We start from the raw sequence: 21237 nt of genomic DNA on the forward strand, positions 1-21237 counted from the left end.
CCACATCCACCCAGACCCACATCCACCCAGACCCACATCCACCCAGACCCACATCCACCCAGACCCACATCCACCCAGACCACATCCACCCAGACCACATCCACCCAGACCCACATCCACCCAGACCCACATCCACCCAGATCCACATCCACCCAGGCCCACATCCACCCAGACCACATCCACCCAGACCCACATCCACCCAGACCCGCCTCTGCCCCCAGTCCTGGGAGGACTCACCCAGGACCTCGCGCATCCACCCCAGACCCGCCTCTGCCGCCAGAGCTGGCTGCTCAGAGCCTAGCTCACGTCACCACGCCCCCCCTCCAGACTAACAGACCCCCCCAGCCAGAGCCCCGAGTCAGCCCACCCTTTCCCAGGCCTCACGTCCACAGTCCCATCCTCCACTCCATCCGCCCGTCACATCCTCCACTCCATCCGCCCCCTTCACCTCCAGCCTCTGAGCAGGGGATTCCCTGTCTCTCCAGTGGATCGTCCTAAGTGCCCTCAGAGGGCAGCTCAGCCACCGCCTGGAGCCCCCACACTGGACTGCCAGTAACCCTGCGCCTACAGCCCTGCCCTCAAAGGAGGGAACTTTCTAGATCCTGGTGCAAGAGCCCGTTTGTGACCCCAATAGACCTCTGCCCCACACTGTCCCCTCGTCCAGCCTCCCAGCCACCACCTGTCACTACAGTTCCTTCCCCATCCTGACCTTGCTCCCTGGCCCCAGTCAGCATGAGGTCGTGAGTGTGCAAGCCCTCATGGTATGAAGTTGTGAGTGTGCAAGCCCTCGTGGTATGAAGTCGCGCGTGTGCAAGCCCCCGTGGTATGAAGTCGCGCGTGTGCAAGTCCTCGTGGTGTGAAGTCACACGTGTGCAAGCTCTCGTGGTATGAAGTCACACGTGTGCAAGCCCTTGTGGTATGAAGTCACACGTGTGCAAGCCCTCATGGTATGAAGTCGCGTGTGTGCAAGCCCCTCGTGGTATGAAGTCGCGCGTGTGCAAGCCCTCATGGCATGAAGTCACACGTGTGCAAGCCCTCATGGTATGAAGTCGCGTGTGTGCAAGCCCCCGTGGTATGAAGTCACACGTGTGCAAGCCCTCGTGGCATGAAGTCGCGTGTGTGCAAGCCCTCATGGTATGAAGTCGCGTGTGTGCAAGCCCTCGTGGTATGAAGTCGCGTGTGTGCAAGCCCTCGTGGTATGAAGTCGCGCGTGTGCAAGCCCTCGTGGTATGAAGTCACGCGTGTGCAAGCCCTCGTGGTACGAAGCACCATGCCACTGGCTAAACCACCCACACACCCAGGACGACAGGACCTCCCCAATTCCGCCCGGGCCCGGCACACAGGACCCCAGTCCCAGCCGGGCCTGGTACACAGGACAACAGGACCATCCCAGGCCCCCCAGGCCCAGCACAGGCAGCGCCCCATACAACTCGTGATGAGGGAATAAATAATGATCCCATCTCCAAGTATTGTTCCAGTTAGGTAATTTAGCACCTATGATGCATGTGTGTCAAAAGTCTTTCAACTTTTACGTGTTGCATCAAGTAATTTCTGCATGAGCAGTGTCATGTGATCCAAAGAAAATTCATGATGCATGGCTCCTAAAGGCCGTAGGAAAAAAAACTGGATTTAAATATTAATTAGTCAGCGTGAAAGTACTCCAAGCACGAAAATGAACAGGGCTGCTCTGTGAGAATAATAAGGTATGTTCCACATAAACCAGAAAAGTTCTCAAATTACATATCCTCAAAGCAATGGCACAAAATTGCAATTACTGAGAGAAGGGTAAGAAACAAAAGAAACCAGAGATTTCCACCTCCATTACTGATCTGCTTTTTAATTATTCTGGTCAACAAATCTCTATGGGATTTTCAAGACAAACCCCGAAAGCATTTACGGCAAATTAACTTTCCTTGAAGACCCAGGCTACTGAGGAATGATGAATCAGCCCGAGGTAAGGGGAAAGGAGGGGTCAAGACCCGGTATAGAAAGTCCAGTACCGGACGAGGTGCTGACTGAGCCCAGATTTAGCACCAGGCCTGCAGCCAGTGTGAAGATCTTGTGCACATAAGAGGACTGAACTCTGGATTTGTGCCACACAAAGCCACAGGCTGGAGGAGGTAACCACTGGAGTGATGGGGGGGCGGGAAGACCAGGAAGGACCGCGTGGGCTCAGAAAGACGGTGAGGTCCATTAAATGGCTGTCTGAACCACTGCACCTCACATTGTGGAATCGGGCTCAGGCTGAAGGCAAATGTGGAACGCAGGCTGCGGTGTGGACCGAGAAACTCAAGAGCCGTCCTCACAGGCCTCTGCTGGGCTTGGGAGTCAGTCACCTGTGTGAGCAGAAGGCACGACCCGCTCCGGCTGGGCTGGCAAAGCGTCCTCCTCGCCCACGGCACCGCGCCCGCAGCCAGCACGGTGCCCTGCGGCCATGGCGCGGCCACTGATGTCAAGGGCAAGGCCAGCCCCCTCAGCGGGCCACGGCCCGCGGCGTGTGGAACACCTTTAGCACGTTTCCAGCTCATTTCACAAACAGCCACAGCATCACAAAATAACTGCTTTACATTTCAAAACTACGGGTTAGACTAAGAGAAACAGAACGCTTTAAGAAGATACGCTCCTGTCCAGGCTTCTTGTCATGATCCATGACACAGAGGCTTTACACAAGTCCAACTTCTACTAGGACTTAGGGCAGGCGGGAATCTGAATACCATAAAAACAAAGGGACTGTGACCAGGTAACTTCAGTTCCATCACTGAGGGCAGCCACCGCCGTGGCATGCCGTGTCCTCAAGTGAACCGTATCCCATCCCCACTGGCTGGATACTGGACTCATCCAGGCTGGACAGCCCCGCCTGATACCACCACCCCGACAGGACTGGGTAGAGGAGGAGACCCAAAGCTACAGAGTCCACAGCGGTGGGAGAAAGCCAGAGCAGCAGAGCCAGGCGGGAGTGAGACCAGAGGAGGGAGGGCCAGGGAGAACTTGGACCCCACGAGCCGTGGGAGGAGCCCTGTGGGGCAGCTCCACCCCACCGAGTGTGCACTGGTGGCTCTGCGTGACGGCCACACATGCGGGGAGGCATAGCACACACGGGGCGTGCAACAGCACACACAGGGGCATGCAACAGACACACAGGGCGTGCAACAGCACACGGGGCGTGCAACAGCACACACAGGGGCGTGCAACAGACACACGGGAGCATGCAACAGACAACACGGGGGCGTGCAAGACACACGGGGGCGTGCAACAGCACACAGGGGCATGCAACAGCACACGGGGCGTGCAACAGCACACACAGGGGCGTGCAACAGACACACGGGGGCGTGCAACAGACACACGGGGCGTGCAATAGCACACAGGGACGTGCAACAGACACACGGGGCGTGCAATAGCACACAGGGGGCGTGCAACAGCACACAGGGGGCATGCAACAGACACACGGGGCGTGCAACAGCACACACGGGGGCGTGCAACAGCACACACGGGGGCGTGCAACAGACACACGGGGGCGTGCAACAGACACACGGGGCGTGCAACAGCACACACGGGGGCGTGCAACAGCACACACGGGGGCGTGCAATAGAACACACGGGGGCGTGCAACAGCACACACGGGGGCGTGCAACAGCACACACGGGGATGTGCAACAGACACACAGGGCATGCAACAGACACACGGGGGTGTGCAACAGGCACACGGGGGCGTGTAACAGACACACGGGAGCATGCAACAGACACACGGGGGCGTGCAACAGACACACGGGGCTGTGCAGCAGACACACGGGACGTGCAATAGCACACACAGGGGCGTGCAACAGGCACATGGGGCATTCAACAGCACACAGGGGGGCGTGTAACAGCACACACGGGGCGTGCAACAGCACACATGGGGCGTGCAACACACACGGGAGCGTGCAACACAGGAGCGTGCAACAGCACACACAGGGCGTACAACAGCACACACAGGAACGTGCAACAGACACATGGGAGTGTGCAAAAGACACATGGGGGCGTGCAACAGACACATGGGGTGTGCAAGACACACTGGAGCGTGCAACAGCACACGGGGGCGTGCAACAGACACACGGGGCTGCAACAGACACGGGGGCATGCAACTGACACAAAGGGGCGTGCAACAGCACACGGGAGTGTGCAACAGCACTGGGGGCGTGCAACAGCACATATGGGGGCGTGCAACAGCAGGGACACAAGCATAGACTACAAACCACGCCATTCCCATGGAGTATGCAGGCATAAGGCTTTTAAAGGAGGTAGAACATAATGTAGTCCCAAGCAGACTCAGATCCAAAACATCCTGGGGGAGAAAGTCTGAACACCCAGTGTTTCCATCCACCGTCAAGTCTCCACCAGTCATCACCCATCACCCAGCATCTCCGCAGGCCCTGAATGTGACTTGTATCCGGGGTGGAGGGGGGGGGGGAGTCGTAGTCACAGCAAAACAGAATGTTCCACCGCTAGTGAGCGCACCGACGCGCAGCGGCCGGGGAGCTGTGGGACCTCGGGCAGTATCACAACCCAACACCACTGTGGGAGCGGGCAGTCCGTTAGCAGAGGACAGGCGTGCACACACAAGCCGCCAAGTCCATTACAGACGCACACTGGTGGAGCAGACACCAGCCTAGCCCATGGCTGGAAAACACCAATTTCCCGTAACACAGTGAGAGACCATGATAATGGTGGCCTGGGGCCCTGCCCCTTTCACTTCCAACTCCACGGCTACAGAAGGCAGTCACGGACAGTGTTAATCACTGGTGTGTGTGCACAGAGGCCCTCCTCCTGTGGGACTTGCCATTTGGCCGTGTCATTTTGTATCAGGCTGGCTTCTGGGGGTGTGTGCACTCTGCTCAGGTGGTGCCTGTCTAAAGCTCTGGACTGCCGTGACTCACTGTTAGCTGCCCAGTCAGGTCTCCAGTTGGCTCTTTACGGAGAACTGGGGTCCGTGGGACACCCTGACCATCTTGGCGGGGGGGCGGGGGCTCTGAGTTCTATCTGTGTGGTGGCCATATACTTTATTATCATAATTGTGTATGAAGAGTCTAACTAAAATGGAACATTTGCTCCCAGGTTTGACTCCCGTTAAGCCCCGTGGCACACATACACGTTGGGTGCTAGCAAGAGAGTACGGACAACTGAAGGACGGGTGGGTGACCGCCCTCCCACGTTGCACAGGGGCCTGGCCGCGTGGCGTGGGGCTATGGCACCTGGGGGTACCCACTTCCCGGGTGGGAAGTCTTCCTGCACTCCGCGAAGGCCGAGTCCTTCAGGCAGGCCTGCCGCTGGAGCATGGGCGGCACGGCACCGTGTGTCCGTGTTGGCGCGGCACGGCACCGTGTGTCCGAGTTGGGGTGGAGGTGAGGAGGTAGGAGGCAGGGGAGAGGAGAGCAGCCCCGTTCCGTTCCTCTGCCTGACAGGCAGCCTGTGAAGCCACCTCCAGGCTGACAAGTGTCAGCCTTCGTCTCGGATCAAGCGCAGGCCAGGCTCCAGGACAAGGTGGGGCAGGGTGGCACCCGGGCTATGTGGTGGGCACGTAGCTCTGGGCAGCTGGACACCTGTCTCTGTCAGGAGGCACACTGAGCAAATCAGGGACACCAATGCACAGAGACAAGGCGAGAGGACAGCAGACAGTGACAAGAACCACTCTGACCCCAGGAGTCAGACACACAGGCCTTCCCGCCGGCCTGCTTCCCTCTGGGAGGACATCGGGACCCCTGCCAGGACTGGCAGCAGCCCAGGCACTGGTGTGTGTTAGACCAAACACACAGGGACGGAGGGCCGGCACTTCTACACCTAGCCGTGGGCCCTGGGCTCTCTTCTCAGTCCAGACAAGAAGGAGGAATGGGGTGCGTGCCACGCCTCCCCTCCCCCACCATGGCTCACTGCTCCCACTGGGTAGCTCCAGAAGACCCCCAGGGGTCTGAGTGCCAGCACAGGGGTCACACAACCCCACCCAACAAGAAAAAAAGACAAGCAGCCTTCACCCAGAAGAGCTCTGCCACTCTTAACCAATGTATCGTTGAGCTGAGCTCTACTTACCTAGCACTGGACATTCAAACAGAAAAGGACAAGGAAAAGGAGGGCACCTAATCAATCGGGATGGAAAGCAAATCTCCAGCTGTTTCTCTTGCTCTCACTTACAACGGATCCACAGACGACATGATCGCTTCACCTTACAGAGCGCACCTGTGCGCTGCAGTGGCTTCCCCCCCCCCCCCCAGAGCAGGAAGAAGCTCCCAGGAGGAAGGAGCAGATCCGAGAAGGAGCGGCCCACGGGGACCCGCCCTGAGGAAGCTGCGGGCCTCGCGGTGAGGGGTGCTGCGGCCTGCATGGGGTCAGCACCGCAGAGCCCACTGCGGCCTCGGTCCAGTCGCTGACCGCTCTCCTCTCCCTCTAGTCTAGTGGAGTCTTGGGAGTTCACTCCCACTGTGCCGTTGAGCTGCTAGGAAAACCACCTCTGACAACTCTATTTCTCTTCCCTTTTCCTGTGTGTCCCACACAGCATCTCAATGCACAGCCCAACTGCACCACAGAAAAGCTACAAGGTGTGTGAGTGTGTCTCATGTTTACAACATGCTATGCCAGGACCAATCCTTTTCTAAGTGATGGATTTTAGCAGCCACCCGAAGGACAACGGTGGGGAAATCACAGCACACCTCAAGCCTCCGCACACTGGTGCGCTGCCTTCCCATGCATCTTAGCACACCATTGCTTCCTTGTTGATTTTGGTGGTGGTACTGGGGCTTGAACTCAGGACCTGGGTGCTGACGCGGGTCTTCACTGAGGGCTGATGTTCCACTTCTTGAGCCACAGATTCACTTCCAACTTTTTTGTTGTTTAACTGGCTTGGCTTTGAACCATGCTCCTCAGATCTCAGTCTCCTAAGTAACTAAGATTGCAAGCATGAGCAGACACCTTGACACATGTCCTTTAGGGTGAATACAATCACACGCAAGCCACTACAAACTTCTGAGTTGACCAAGATGGTTGAAAACGTCACTTGAAAACCTAGTGAGAAAATGACTAACACACTGACGAACAAACTCAGGGGTGGATGGAAAACTGGTTTTAGAAGTGAAGGGAAAAGGCCCAACCTCACAGTGGCACACAGAGCCTTGCAGCAGCATTTCACTGATTACCCCATAAGCCACCATCTAAGAAGAGAAAGAAAGCTGAACAATTATCCCAACAAAGAGACCAGAATGTCCTTCCTTGACACCCCACTGACAAGTTCCAGCAAGAAAGACCTTAGGTACTGCTCTGCAGAATCACTCCATTCCATAACACAGGCACGCCACAGTCCGGAGACACAGAGGACCCAGCTTTATTCCTGCGCGGTCACACCCGAGAAAGATCACAAAACGGGCAGGCTTCCATCCTGAGGGTGAAGCTCTGAGCCCCACACATCCCACCTCTTCTGAGTAGTTTCTAGCTGGCTTTCTTGCTCAAAAGAATGCCACCTAAGCCACAGAGAGGAAAATTATCCAAGAAGTAAACGCCTTAGCACATGATGCATTGCTAGGCTCGTGTATGGTACGTGACACACGCCATGACAGAATCACACATGTTGGGCATCATGCACGGTACATGGAACATACCACAGAATCACACGTGGTGGGCATCACATGTATGGTTCATGACACGCATCCTGACAGTCACATGTGTAGCACCCACCATCATGGCCTCATCTGCTGACAGCCTTTCAGATGTCTCTTTGCACATGGTCACCCCTGACAACATGACAATGCAGTAGCTGCACATTCAGTCAGCCCCCATAGGAAGTTAAGACCTTCAGATCAGCAGAGGACACCAACTAGGAGACACACAGCAAACACACCAGGTGACCAGAGGAAGATGCACAAAGTACTGGCATACCCATATGATAGTACAAAAACATTCATTCTGCCAGGGCTGAGCACGTAAGCATGCAGACACACGACTCACAAGTCAGCTACATCCACAGGGCAGTGCTGAGCAGGAAGCAGTTGAGAAGCAAGGCCTCCGAGTTTAGCTTCCGGTGGATGACATGCGCATAATGCAACGCCTGCAGTCCCTGGCACCGAGCCCCCCCCACAAAAGCCCCAACATTCTCTTCACCTCCAGAACGTTCACCAGGAAGCTGAGCCTGCTCTGGCTGAAGCAATCACAGGCTTCTCAGACTGTCACGCAAGGAGCGAGGACAGACCGGTCCCAGGGAGAGGGCATGGCTCTGCCAGGAGCGGGGTGCCGGGCCAGGCAGAGAAGGGCAGGGAAGGAGGAGAGCATGCCAGGGGCTGCCGCACACGGCCTTTTAGCTTGCTGTGCGTAGACCAAGTGAGAGGCCCCAAAGCTAACGTCACCGGGCTGGGCAACTTTCAGACCCATTGGGGCACTGGGTCTGCAACTGGTTTCTCTAGGATGTTAAAAGTGACCTGTAGGCAAGTATGTTCTAATACTGGGAAGTGAAGCACACTTCCCCCAAGAAACTCAGTTCAAAGTGAGCCTAAAACACCCAGGTTTGCTGACTCACGCCTAACCGCGTGCTGACGTGTACCTTAGAAGAAGAAACAACAATCCGGGAGGAGCGCAGTCCCTGGGAGACCACCCACTCCCTGCCTGCAAAGAACTTCATTTAAAAGCCCTTAACACCATCTATTTTTTAAAAATCTTTGTAAGGAAAAGGGAAACATCTCAGACTACTTGATCTTCCAAATCTGTCACTAGAATTCTCAAACCCCACAGCTCACATCTACATTCTTAGGAAAAAGGAATCAATTCAAGAGCCACTGCCTGGACCCACAGGGTGGTGAGCAGCCTCTCCACCGGGTCTCTTGGGCTCACCAAGTGCTCGCCATGACTGGGAGCAGAAGTGCACAGCCCAGGGAATCTGAGAAGCAAGGTAACAGTCTGCCCATCACCCAGACATTAAAATGTGCCCCCATGGCTCAACCTGCAGATTACCCCACCCCCCGAGGCCCATAGACAGCTCAACCCCAGCTTACCCCACCCACTGAGGCCCACAGACAGCTCAACCCACAGATTACTGGACCCAGGCAAGCAGGATAGCTCACAACCCAAGGGTGCCGGTTGGGGTGGAGCTGCGTGGGGGCACGCTCACCTTCCACCTGCTCCTAGCGCACAGAGCACAGCCTGTACCATCACCAGCCGGCCCTCGCAGCCAGGACACAGCAGGGCCTCCTGCAGGGCCTCCTGGGCCCACAGAGGCCGAGAGCAGCAGGCCCCGGGACAGAGCACACACGGCTCTCCCGCTGCAGGTCAGCTCCCCCGTCCACCCACACCGCCATCATGCAACGCACCTGTCACCCAGCAGGCACCACGACCCCACACAGGAGGGACTCCATGGCTGAGTCCACACATCCGCCAGGCCCGGCACCCCACCCCTTGGCATGGCCCCCCCTTGACGGGGCCCCTCTGCTCACCGGTTCCCCAGCCCCGCACCATGTTCCCTAACAGTACTGCCATCTTCCCACAATCTCCGGACTCAGAGACCATTTTGAGAGGTCCCCTATTTCAAGAACCTGTGGATTTGTTTTAAGGGTGAGGGCCAGGAACAGGGAAACCCCCTCCCAAGGCGGGGAGGGGGAAATCTATTGATTTCGTTTGGTTTTTGGTTTTGTGAGGCACGGTTTCATTATATAGTCCAGGCTGGCCTCCAACTGGCGATCCTCCTGCCTCAGCCTCCTGAGTGCTGTTTGTTTGGGTTTTTGACAGGACCTTAACTTCCTAGCGTTCTGCATGTTAAATGAGAATGGCCTGTGAATTCTGTCTGAGAACCAGTGTTGCATCGAAGACACGTAAATCATGGGCAGGAGCAAAACCAGAAAGCCCTCATTAGTGTCCGACCAAGATCCCAGATGCTCCAAAACTTAGAAAAAGCTCTGGGCACTCATATGACACCCAGTGACAAACCCACACCTGATGCCAGTGTGTCTGCACACTTCAAACGGCCGCATGGAACTACAGCCAGGCTTCAGATCTAAGGTGTATGTGAATTCTAAGCAAATTCTGTCTTTAGACTTAGGTCCCGTCCCCACTGTACTGTGAAAACCTTCAAGGACCCAAAACGCTCCTTCTCCAAGCTCAGCAGCATGGCTAGCCACTAGCGATGCCCGTGGGACAACGGCAAAGCCACGGCAAGGGTTACTTGGTTGAGAACTCTGGCGCAGCTCAAACCCCCAGCTTCTGCAATGTAGGGCTTGGGCAAGTCTCTGCTTACCAATCCTGTGTACTGTGTAGTAAGTTCTCCATTGCTTACATATAAAACTGAATACTCGGTTCAAACACACACTCTTAAAAGACAAGTACAATGAGCATCTACCAAGGCTTTGTTAAAATGTTTTCTACAAGAAGGGAGCAGAAAGGACAGTCAGAAGTCGCTGCCCAGGAAGTACAAGAGCCCAGCTCCGGGACTGGGAAGAGCTGTTCGATCCATGGCACAGCAGGACAAGAGGTGACAGTTCTATCAGAACAAAGGACCGGCCAGGACCGCCCTGGGGCCGCCGGCCGGCAGGAGGGTACCCGCGAGCTCCCTGGCGCGCAGGACCCACCCCCCACCCGACTTACCTCTGTGCTCCGGCCCGGGGCTGCTGACCCCCCAGCCCTGGTAGAGCGTAGTGAAGTCCTTTGGAATGTACGTCTTAAAGATGCTGAGGATGTCCAGGCGTTTCTCCTGGCCCTCAGCCGCGGGCTCCTGCTTGGCGGAGTGTATGACGGAGGGCGTCCCGGGCTGGGCCTGCGCCGCGGGGTCCCCTCTGGTGGCTGTGGCGCATGTGGTCGACGTCCTCAGCTCCGGGGACGGGGGCTCGCGGGGAAGTGGGGACGGCCCCCCTTCGCTCTTCACAGGAGGCGCACCCTGAGGCTGCGGGCTGAATCTGGCTTTCAGAGAGTTCGGGCCACTGTGCTTGTGTGGGGGACCGGTGCTGGCCGTTGCCGGAGACACCCCAAACTTCTCTGTGGGCTTGCTGTTGGCCGCGGGCTGGGCCGCCACCCGGGTGATGACGGAGGGCGTAGGGGTGGCGCTCCTGCTGAGGCCCCCGGCGCCTGCGGGCGGGCCGGGCTTGGCGCCGGCCTCCAGTTTGGCCTTCCCCAGAGGTCCCTGCCCGCCGGCGGTGGCGGCGCTGGGTGTCTCCTGGCCGTGGCCAGGTCTGGTCTGTCGATACCCGTCGGGCCCAGATGGGCCCCCGGGACGGCCCTCCCGGCTCTCAGGCAGGCTCGTGGCTTTCGTGGCCCCCCCGAGAGGCGGGGAGCCACCCTTGGGTCCCAGGGCCCCGCCAGGCGCCTGTGTGCGGGTGAAGCGGGCGAGCAGCAGGGGCTGGCACTCCTTGCCGCCAAGGGCGGGCGGGGGGCCCGTGCGCCCGCTGCGTGCCAGGAACGCCAGGCCGCTGCGGATGCTCCGGTAGCCGTTCGGTTGCGCCCAGGGTGGCACGGCGCCGCCGCCGACACGGTGCCAGATTCGCTTGTGCATCCACAGCACCTCGGGGTAGTAGGTCTTGTGGGCGCAGTAAGGACACGGGTGGACCACCAGCGCGGCCTGCGGGGAGGGCCCCGCCTCCCGGGGGTCGTCCCCGCCCGACCTCGTGCTTAAATCCAGGGGGGCCCCGTCTGGGGCAGGTGCCCTTCTTTCTCCCTCCGACAGCTCCTTGCCGGACGGGTCAGGCAGCTTCTCCTTCGGGCTTGCCGCATTGGGCTGTGGGCCAGTTCCCCGGGCACCGGGAGGGACGTCGGCCCCGCGGCCCACACCCGGCGTTTCCGGTGGGGAGTGGAAGGCCGGCATCTTGAGGTCGAGGGCGAGCCTGTGTTGGTCCAGACGCTTGGACGGGGCTCGGCTGCCGTTCTCAAACGTGGATGCCACCGAGGCCGCTGTCACGGGCCTGGACTCCCGGCCGCCTCGGTCCTGCGTGTGACTGCCGAGTCCGTGGCTCTCCTCGCCGCCGGAGAGTGCAGCCGACACCACCTCCGTGGAGAAGCAGCAGCGCCGCGACCGTACCCCTGGAGGATGCAAATGCAGAAGGGAGGTTACCATCGCTCATCAGAACACAGCGAGACAAGGGCGGTGGCGGCCAGACGCCCGAGACATGCGCCCGCCCGCACGGGCTGCTTCGGGGCTGGGCCCTCTCCCTTCTCACTGCAGGGAGGCCGTGCTACACTGGGCAGACGGACGGGCAGAAATACATACACCAGCGGCATGTCCCGTTCCCTAAACCACAGCGGGGCTGCTGGTGAGCATAGGTGGCAGGGTGTCCTGGAGATGAGCAAAGCAGACTAGCTGCGCACGGTGCGCACACGCCCTGCACCTGAGACCAGGCTACGGGGGCTCTGATCACCCAGGTCAGGACAGACACGGCGGGAGGACCAGCAGCTGCTTCAGAAACTGAGCCACCATGTGACTTCATCATGAGAATCCTCATCACCAAGACCCATGTTTTAAATCCAAAACCTTGGCCCCAGTCCCTCCAGAGGCCTGTGCGTGAAGTGCTTGGTGACGGTCCAGCACCACGGCGCGGGGGGGGGGGGGGGGGTTCTCCACGGCCCAGGCGGCAGCGCTGCCGGTGGATGCAGCCCAGCCTCCCAGAAAGCCCAGGTCTGCGAGGACCGAGCCCCAGCTCAGGACCCACACCGGAGACAGCCGGGCCTCTCCTCTGCCCAGCTGCTGCGGCAGCCTGGGGTCCCAGGTGCCACTCAGGGCATGAAAATGCCAGACCCTCCCTCCCACAGGCTTTTAGATGTTCACATTCAATGCAAGTAGGTTATGTGCTTATCCGGAGCATTCTTTACAATCTAAGAATATATTTCCCAAGACAAGACTTGGGAATCCAACGGAAGTCTTGGCCATAGTAAGAGACTCTCAGCTGCTGAGCCGGCAGGGGGGGGGGGCATGGGGCAGGTTGGCAAACGCAAGCTGCAACGGGGCAGCCACAGGTAATAAGCCACCCTCAGGTGAGCACGGTGGTGCCGTTGGCAGTGCTGGAAGGGGGTGGTTGGGGAGGACTGAGGCCTCCGTCACGTGCTCCAGAGCAGAGCTGGAGGGCTGGGCGGGGGTGGGGAGGGGGGGTCACTGGCACTGCTGAGACAGAGCACGGTACAGGCGGCTCTGGCGCAGACGCGGATGACTAGGAGAAAGGGAGCTCCCTGTCACAGCAAGCCTCATGGCGGGCGGAGGGAGGGGGCTGCTTTTTAATGCATTTATAGCAGGCAGAAGACCAACAGCCCAGCTCCTGATTGAGAACCTGAGGTGTGTGCCCAGAACCTCACTATATGCATTCTGACCCCAGTGGTCTAGGCCTTCAGCTCCAGGGAAACACTGTCCTAGAACGTCTGGCACCAGCGATCAGCAGCATCGACAGCCACACTAGGACCTCCAGCAGCAGAGAACATCGTCTTAGGACCTCCAACACCGTAGAACACCATCCCACACTAGGACCTCCAACACTGTAGAACACCATCCCACACTAGGACCTCCAACACCGTAGAACACCATCCCAGGACTTCTAGCATGAGTAGAACATTGTCCTAGAACCTCCAGCACCACAGATCATCATCCTAGGGCCTCCAGCACTGTAGATCATCATCTGAGGACCTCTAGAACCATAGAACATCATCATAGACCCTCCAGTACCAGAGAACATGGTCCATGGACATCCAGTTCCATAGAACATCTTCTAGAACCTCTAATACCAGAGAATGTCTAGCACCATAGAACACCATCCTAGGACCTCCAGCACCATAGACCATAATCCTCGGTCCTCCAGCACCAGAGAACATCATTCTAGAACCTCTAATACCAGAGAACACTGTCCTAGGACTTCCAGCACCAGAGAAGATCATCGTAGATCTCTAGCACTGTAGAACATCACCTGAGAACTTCCAGCACTGGATAACATCACCTGAGAACTTGCAGCACTGTAGAACATCGCCTGAGAACTTCCAGCACTGGGTAACATCGCCTGAGAACTTGCAGCACTGGATAACATCGCCTGAGAACTTGCAGCACTGGATAACATCACCTGAGAACTTGCAGCACTGTGTAACATCGCCTGAGAACTTCCAGCACTGTGTAACATCGCCTGAGAACTTGCAGCACTGGGTAACATCGCCTGAGAACTTGCAGCACTGGGTAACATCACCTGAGAACTTGCAGCACTGGATAACATCGCCTGAGAACTTCCAGCACTGGATAACATCGCCTGAGAACTTGCAGCACTGTAGAACATCCCCTGAGAACTTCCAGCACTGTAGAACATCACCTGAGAACTTGCAGCACTGTGTAACATCACCTGAGAACTTGCAGCACTGTGTAACATCACCTGAGAATTTGCAGCACTGGATAACATCGCCTGAGAACTTGCAGCACTGGATAACATCGCCTGAGAACTTCCAGCACTGTGTAACATTGTCCTAGGACCTCTAGCACTATAGATCATCATCACAGAACCTCCAGAACCGGAGAACATCATCCTAGGACTCTCTGAGCACCACAGAACATAATTGTAGGACTTCCCACACCTTAAGCCAAGATATGAAGTGATACAGTCAAGGCAAACAACCCTGAGCTGCCAAAGTAGCTCACAGGAACTCACTGGTAGGCACATGCCAACCACTGCCCCACGCGGACCCAGGAAGGGCAGAGGACTCTCTGCAGGGCGGGCAGGCCCTGGCACCGGCGTCCGAGATAGCCTCTCCAGTACCTCCCATCCCGGACAGGGCCTCGGGGAGGCAGCAGAGCAGCTGACTCGCTGCTCCCAGAGGAGACGCTTCCCCTGAGGAAGCCCAGGTGAGCAAATCCTGCGGGAGCACTTGCCGGGAGCACGGCATGCCTCCTGGCTCTCCTCCCATCGCCGAAGCCAACACCGGGCCACACCTAGAGCTGTCATGTCCCTTTTATCCCAACCAGGTCAAAGCAAATGCAAGACCCGGGCCTCGTTCCCAAGTTGTCCCATTCCTTACCTACCCTTGTTCTGGGGAAAATGGCCATCGCTCACTACTGGGCATGCCAGGTGACCTCCCAAAACACTAGGTCCCCCCCGTGCCCCCGAGCCTCCGCCAGCACGGCGTGGCTCACGTCCCCAGGGATCCCCGCTCCCAGGTAGGGTTCTGTGCAGGACCTGCACCCGAGAGAGGCTTTCCAGGCTTCAGAGCCCGGAGCGGGTCCCACCCACCCTGCGGCGGTCGGGACAGGCCCTGGACCCTCTGCACACAGGAAGCGTGTCCCTGCCGAGCGTGCTCCAAGCAACAGGGCTCCCAGCCAGGAGCAGCTGGGAGAGCAAGCCGAAGAGGACGGGGGTCACCTGCAGCCCATGCACTCCTGCTGGACAGCAGGGCCAGGCCACCTGGGCCCCGAAGATAATGCAGGACTGTGCCCAGGCCGGCTCCTTCCGGAAGACCCTGAGGTCTGTCTGCTCCAGCCCAGCGGGCCCAGGCTGCAGCCACCCTGGCTGGACAAACATCCTCTCCCAGACAGGCAGAGGCCCGGGGCCACCTATGTGCCAGTGCGTGGGCCTCCCCCGCTGGCCTGCATGCTGACCGACCTGCATCCGCTTTACACAGCAGCCACTGAGCCGCTGCCTCTCATCTGCGCATGGAAGGTGCGGCCAACGAGGCTGCCCCGCGGCTGTCCCCACGTGTCCGTGAGCAGAGGATACAAGCGTGGATCCACGGACAGAAAGGGGGCCTCGGGGCACTAAGGAAATGCCGGCCGGTCCTGCCAGCCGCCGCAGGCCGCCTCTCGCCCTCTAGGGCTTAGGGCGCACTCACTTCTTCAGAGGCAGAGGCCTGGGCCTCTGAGGCCACATTGAGCCCCGAAAGTGGGGACCCCAGATGGACGGCAGTGAGAATCGAGCAGGAAGCACTGGCAGGCCTCAGCAATGCCCTGGGAAAACGGCACTCGGAGGTTAAGGCCAGAGGCCCACACCCCTCACCCCATTCTGATGAAGAAAAGTGGGACCTTGCTTTTCTTGGGATTCCAGAGCTGCCTCCTGAGCAGGGACTCCAGACACTGCTCCATCAGAACCGCCGCGCAGACGCCGTGGCCTGAGACCGCACACGGGCCAGGTGTGCATCTGACTCACACACAACGCAGCCACAATTATCGCTCTTCTAAGAGGAAAGGAAGCCAGGCACCGGCTGCTCATGCCTGTCATCCTAGCTGCTCAGAAGGCTGAAATCTGAGGATCGTGGTTGGAAGCCAACCGGGGCAGCAAAGTTCAAGAGACTCTTAAACCACCAGAAAACAGGAAGGGGAGAAGGGGAGCTGTGGCTCAAAGTGGTAGAGCACCAGCCTTGAGCAAAAGGGCTCAAAGACAGTGTCCAGGCCCTGGGTTCAAGCCCCATGACGGTGGGGGGGGGGGGATGAAGAAGGAAGAGCCTGCGATGGCAGGTCACTTCACCGCACGGGCAGCAGAATACACCAGTCATTTTATCATGCTATTTCCATGCTGTGCCGCGGCCACAAAGCCACTCTGATGTAATCTGCACTGCCCCCTCCCCCCCGGGAAGGACGAAGGGCACCGCGCCAGGGCAGAGCTCGCGCCAGCCCCGCCTCTCGACCCGATCGGCGCGCCAGCCCTGGCAGCACAGAGGTGGAGACCAGAGCCCCCCCGGGCCAGGCCCACCAGCCCGAGAGCGGGCTCCAGCCCCAGCAGGATCCGGTGCCCACACCGTCGGCTCCGGGACTCAGGAGCGACGGGCGGGAAGACAGGAGGCCAGTGACCGAGTCTCCCCAGGGCGCCTGCCAGACCTGACGCGGACACAGGGTGCGGGCGTGGGGCCTCCACGCTCACGGCCGTGGACAGACCACACGGAGGCTGGTGTGGAGTGCTGGGCCCCACAAACACCCCCCCCCGGGCTGGCCCAGCTCACGGACCACACAGGCCTTCACACAGCCCCACATGGACCAGTCCCACTCCTCCACTGACACAGATGGGGTCGATCTGAGTGCTCTGCAATTCTGGCTTCCCGCACACCGCTCACTCCACACCCAGCACCCAAGGCTGGCAAGAGCAGAGCTGTCCTCTCAAAGCCTATGCTCGGAAGACCACTGCCTTCTCGAAGGTCCGGAGCAGCTCCCGGGCCTGCCTGCGGGCCTCCCATTCCCCCTGAGGCCCGGTGGGCCCCGCGCCGCGGGTCCAGGGGCCGCCAACCTGCCGGGGTTGTCCGTGTCTGTGTCCCACGCATCTCTTCACTTCTCAGTGATGCAGGGAGTTTCACAGATATTTTTAAGTGACACAAGGTGAAGCCACACGTCTCCCGTGACAGTCCAAGGCGTTGACACAGCTTAGTCCCTGCCTTTAAACAATAGCCACTGGTGATGTCTGAAGTGGACCCTGAGATGGGGCCCCAGCTGGTAGGATTCCATTTTGAGCTTTGCCTTTGTTTTGGGGACTTTAGACTTGATGGGCCTAGTTCCCAGAATGAAAAAAATGGTCCCCCTCCAAACAACCTAACCCACCCTTGAGTTAAAGAGTTAAAGACTGACCCATAAATCAGATAGGTTGTAATCTGGCTCCAACCGGCGACACCATGGTAAACCCTGCCTTTTGCACAAGCTTACGGTAAACTCCGCCCATGGCCACCTGTGTGTGGTCGGTATGACTGTACAATCCTGTGTGTGGTATGATCCCATTGGTCACCTGCGCGTGGCCAGGCTCGACCTCATGGATTTTGCCTTTAAAAACCAAAGCACGGGGGCCGCTGGGGCCGCAGTATCAGCTCCCGAGCCTGTGCTGTGGCCCTGGCTGGTCAGCACAGGAACCTACTCAGTAAAGTTGCTTCTTTGTTAATAACTCTGTTGCGGTGGGCTCTGCCACTGGGGGTGACTGGGTGGGCTTGCCCGCCTGAGTGGGGTCTTCCTACTACAATGTCGTCTCTGGGGCGCTGTGCAGCAGCCGCTCAACCCAACCTCGGAGCAGGGGGCCCGGTGCTCCATTTGGTGGAAAGTCTGGGTCCCTAGGTGGGGCCTGGAGTCCCAGGTAAAGAGTCCAATGTGGACACTGAGGGCTGATCTGGGCTTCGAGGGCCCCTGCCCTCCACCTCCCTGCCTCTTCACCCCCTCACTGCCACCGCACAGGAGGCCTCCGGACACGCAGAAGGCAGGCTGCAGCCGCCCAGTGAGACAAACCCCACAGAAGCCCGTGGGGTTCAAGGTTCGAGGTGTTCTGGAAGCCCCGCCGAGGTGCCGGGAAGGGAATGAAGAGCTGGGACGGCCGCGTGGGCAGGCGAAGGGGGACGGAGTGGCTTTCAACCCAGGCATGCACGCATGCGACAAAGCCCAGAGAAAGCTGGTGAGCAGCGGGGTGCGTCACTGGGGCAAATCCTAAATCCTCCTGAGACCCAGTCCCCCCCCCCCAGCCGGCAGCACCTGCCACAGCCCGCCTGTGTGCCGCAGCCTGGGTTCTAGAACACGGGACCGTCAGCCAGGGCGGCCGGCCTCCAGACCAGGACACAAGCACTTCCAGGGTCAAGCCTGTCCAAGCTGCCCCTCATTAAGCACCCCCTCTCCCTGGATTAAGACCCAGCCTTCCACGGCAGCCGGCACTCCGGGCTCCCGGGCGAGCTGGCTATCCAGGCAAGTGCTTATCCTGCCCTGACAGCTCCAATTACCAAGCAGGCTCACTTCCCTCCTCTTCCGCTTCCTGCGTGCTCCCCTGGCTGAAAGAGAACGAGCCACGGCCGCCCAGGGCCAGGCCGGACAGGGCCAGGATGGACAGGTCACAGGGGAGCCCCGTCCCCACCACCCACAGCCGCTGCCTTCCCGGCTCCCTCCTGGCACTGGAGAACTTCCAGCCATGGTTACCCAGCAGTAAGGACCAAGAGAGGTGGTTTTGAGAGCAAGAACAGCACCATTTTTAAATGATGTTTCTCAGATGAACCTTTTAACCATGATGGTTAAACACACTCAGACACACACACACACACACACACACACACACACACAAAATCATGCGTATAAACACACACAAAACATCAGGAGGGGGAAAAAGGAACTACAGGGAAGGAGAGAAGGGGAGGGAAGGCAGCCCTGAAATGCTCTCTCTGCAGAGTCGTGAGGGAGGGCACTGGCCGGTGGCTGGAAGGGCAGAGCGGCCCGGCCACGCCCCACCCCCGCCACCAGCGAAGCCCCTGTGCACACACCGCCCAGCAGTCCCTCCCCCCCCCCATCCTGGAGAAGGAAAACACCAAAAGCACTTCTGGTTCCAGGGGCCAGGAGAGCAGAGGTTGGGAGAAGGGGCCCACGGGGCACCACGGGGCACCACGGTTCACGAGAGCTGTCCCCACTTTTCTCACTGAATGAAAACAGTGACCAGAATGCAGCCAGAGCCTTCTAAGGAGAGCCTGAGGCACTGGAAGTCGTCCTGGTGCCCAGCAGCAGTGCCAGGCGCCGGGGAGGGGCCCCCCAGGACAATCATGAAACCCTATCTTACCCCCCCCCCGGCTACTCGGCTGACTCTTGCTGTCTTAAGAGGTTAATCCACCATCAATAATTTACAGAACAAATACCAAACATAAATAACTCGCCAAAGTACTATGCATCCTCATCTCAACAGAAAAATATGGAAAGCGCTATTTTTGTATTATTATTATTATTGAAGCATGACTGGCTAGATTTGACAAAAGAATTTAACTTAAAATGTACCAGGAAAAAAATAAACAGTCTCAGGAACTTTTCTTGTTCATCAGTACAAAATGAGCACTATAAAGGTTATCAAATCCCTGAGCGTCCACACCAAGACACTGAGTATCATAAACACATGACCACATCCCAGAAGCCCGCAATGGGCTGATGGCTTCCATGACTCGATGTGACAAAGTCACTGCAGTTGGGTTTGTTTTGCTTCAAATCAAATCCATTCCAATGTGAACAGAACGTATTTCCTGACGACCCAGCCGTCATCACGGTGCACACCTTGCCCTCTTCTCCAAACGCCGAGGCTACATCACCCATGTGAGAAAACTCGAACACACCAGAAGCCAAGCAGAAGTGCTTAAAATGTTACAAATTGTACATTTAAAAACCAGTGAATATTTATAAACCCACACTAAGTGGCTAGTGCCCATAAAGATCTTCTAGATGGAAGTCTTAGAAGAGCAGTAACTGGAAAAGAAGGTATTTGTGCCATGTTTAGATGGCACAATGTTCACAGAAGTGCAGAGCAGGAGTCAGACGCCAGTGGTCACACCTGTAATACTAACTGCTTAAAAAAGGCTGAGATCTGAGGATCATGGTTCAAAACTCACCCAGGCAATCTATGGAACTTTATCTCCAGTTAACCAACAAAAATGTCAGGAGTGGACCTACGGTTCAAATGGTAGAGAACCAGCCTTGAGAGAAAAAATTCAGAGACAGAGCCCCGCCTGGTCCTGAGTTCAAGCTTCAGGACCAGCACCTAATCAAACAACCCCACAGCAGCAAAGCTGAGTGAGTGGGGCTGTGTGGCCCTCCCTGTGCTCTGAGGGAGTCCCTTGTTCTTCAGAAGGGCAGTGACGCTGTACTTCCTCCACACAGGCAACCCACCACAACCAGCACATGTGTGCGCTCAAAATGCATAATTATCCAAACACAAAGTCCAAACTCTGTACATATTCTACAGAAACCATAATCAGCCTTCTCTTTTAAAAAATCACGATTCTACATCAGCAGAGTCTTCAGATTTAAAGTCCAGCACGTGTTTGACCGGCCAACAAAGGCCATTTCATAACACAAGTGTTCAGTGTTCTGAAAGAGGACAGGCCCCGACTGAAAGCAGCTGCCTGCCCAGCAGCCACAGCAGTGTGCGGTGGCCACCAGGTGGCCACCAGGTGGCGCCTGTGCCCAGCGTATGCGCGGCTCCTGGCCTGGGGCGCGGTGTGTGGTCTCCGGGAAGATCACCAGAGGGTGCCAAGGTCTTCGGGGAGCTCTGTCCTCCTCCGGTACAGGATGGCGAGGTCTTAGGGCACCTTACACTTCCAGAGAGAGGACTTGAAATTCAATAATACATGTGCACTATCCAGCCAAAGTCAAAAACAAAGAAAACCAACATTAAGTGAACTGAGCGTCCTCGCACTGACACTGACGGCCACGCGCCCTGGGAAGCACCAGCCTCAAATTCGTCCACGGAATGAGGCAGCCGCTGCCAACACATGCCGGGGAATCTGCTGACGGCTGGGGCAAGGTAGGACTTACCGCCAAAGGAGCTCCTCACCAAGGAAAACGGGACAAGCTGGGAGGGAGGGAGGGAGGGAGGGAG

The 21237-nt window shown here is 57.8% G+C and overlaps 1 protein-coding gene across 1 annotated transcript in view; it reads right to left on the minus strand.

The window, feature by feature from the left end:
- Znf516 (zinc finger protein 516) overlaps positions 1-21237 on the minus strand; it is a 63342-nt gene that overhangs the window by 8225 nt on the left and 33880 nt on the right. Inside the window, exon 2 of the mRNA XM_013026149.1 lies at positions 10583-12007. Within this exon, the coding sequence (XP_012881603.1) occupies positions 10583-12007 (1425 nt within the window). The remainder of the gene's footprint in view (positions 1-10582; positions 12008-21237) is intronic.

Source organism: Dipodomys ordii, unplaced genomic scaffold (genome assembly GCF_000151885.1).
Source record: "Dipodomys ordii isolate 6190 unplaced genomic scaffold, Dord_2.0 Scaffold91, whole genome shotgun sequence".
Lineage (NCBI taxonomy): Eukaryota > Metazoa > Chordata > Mammalia > Rodentia > Heteromyidae > Dipodomys > Dipodomys ordii.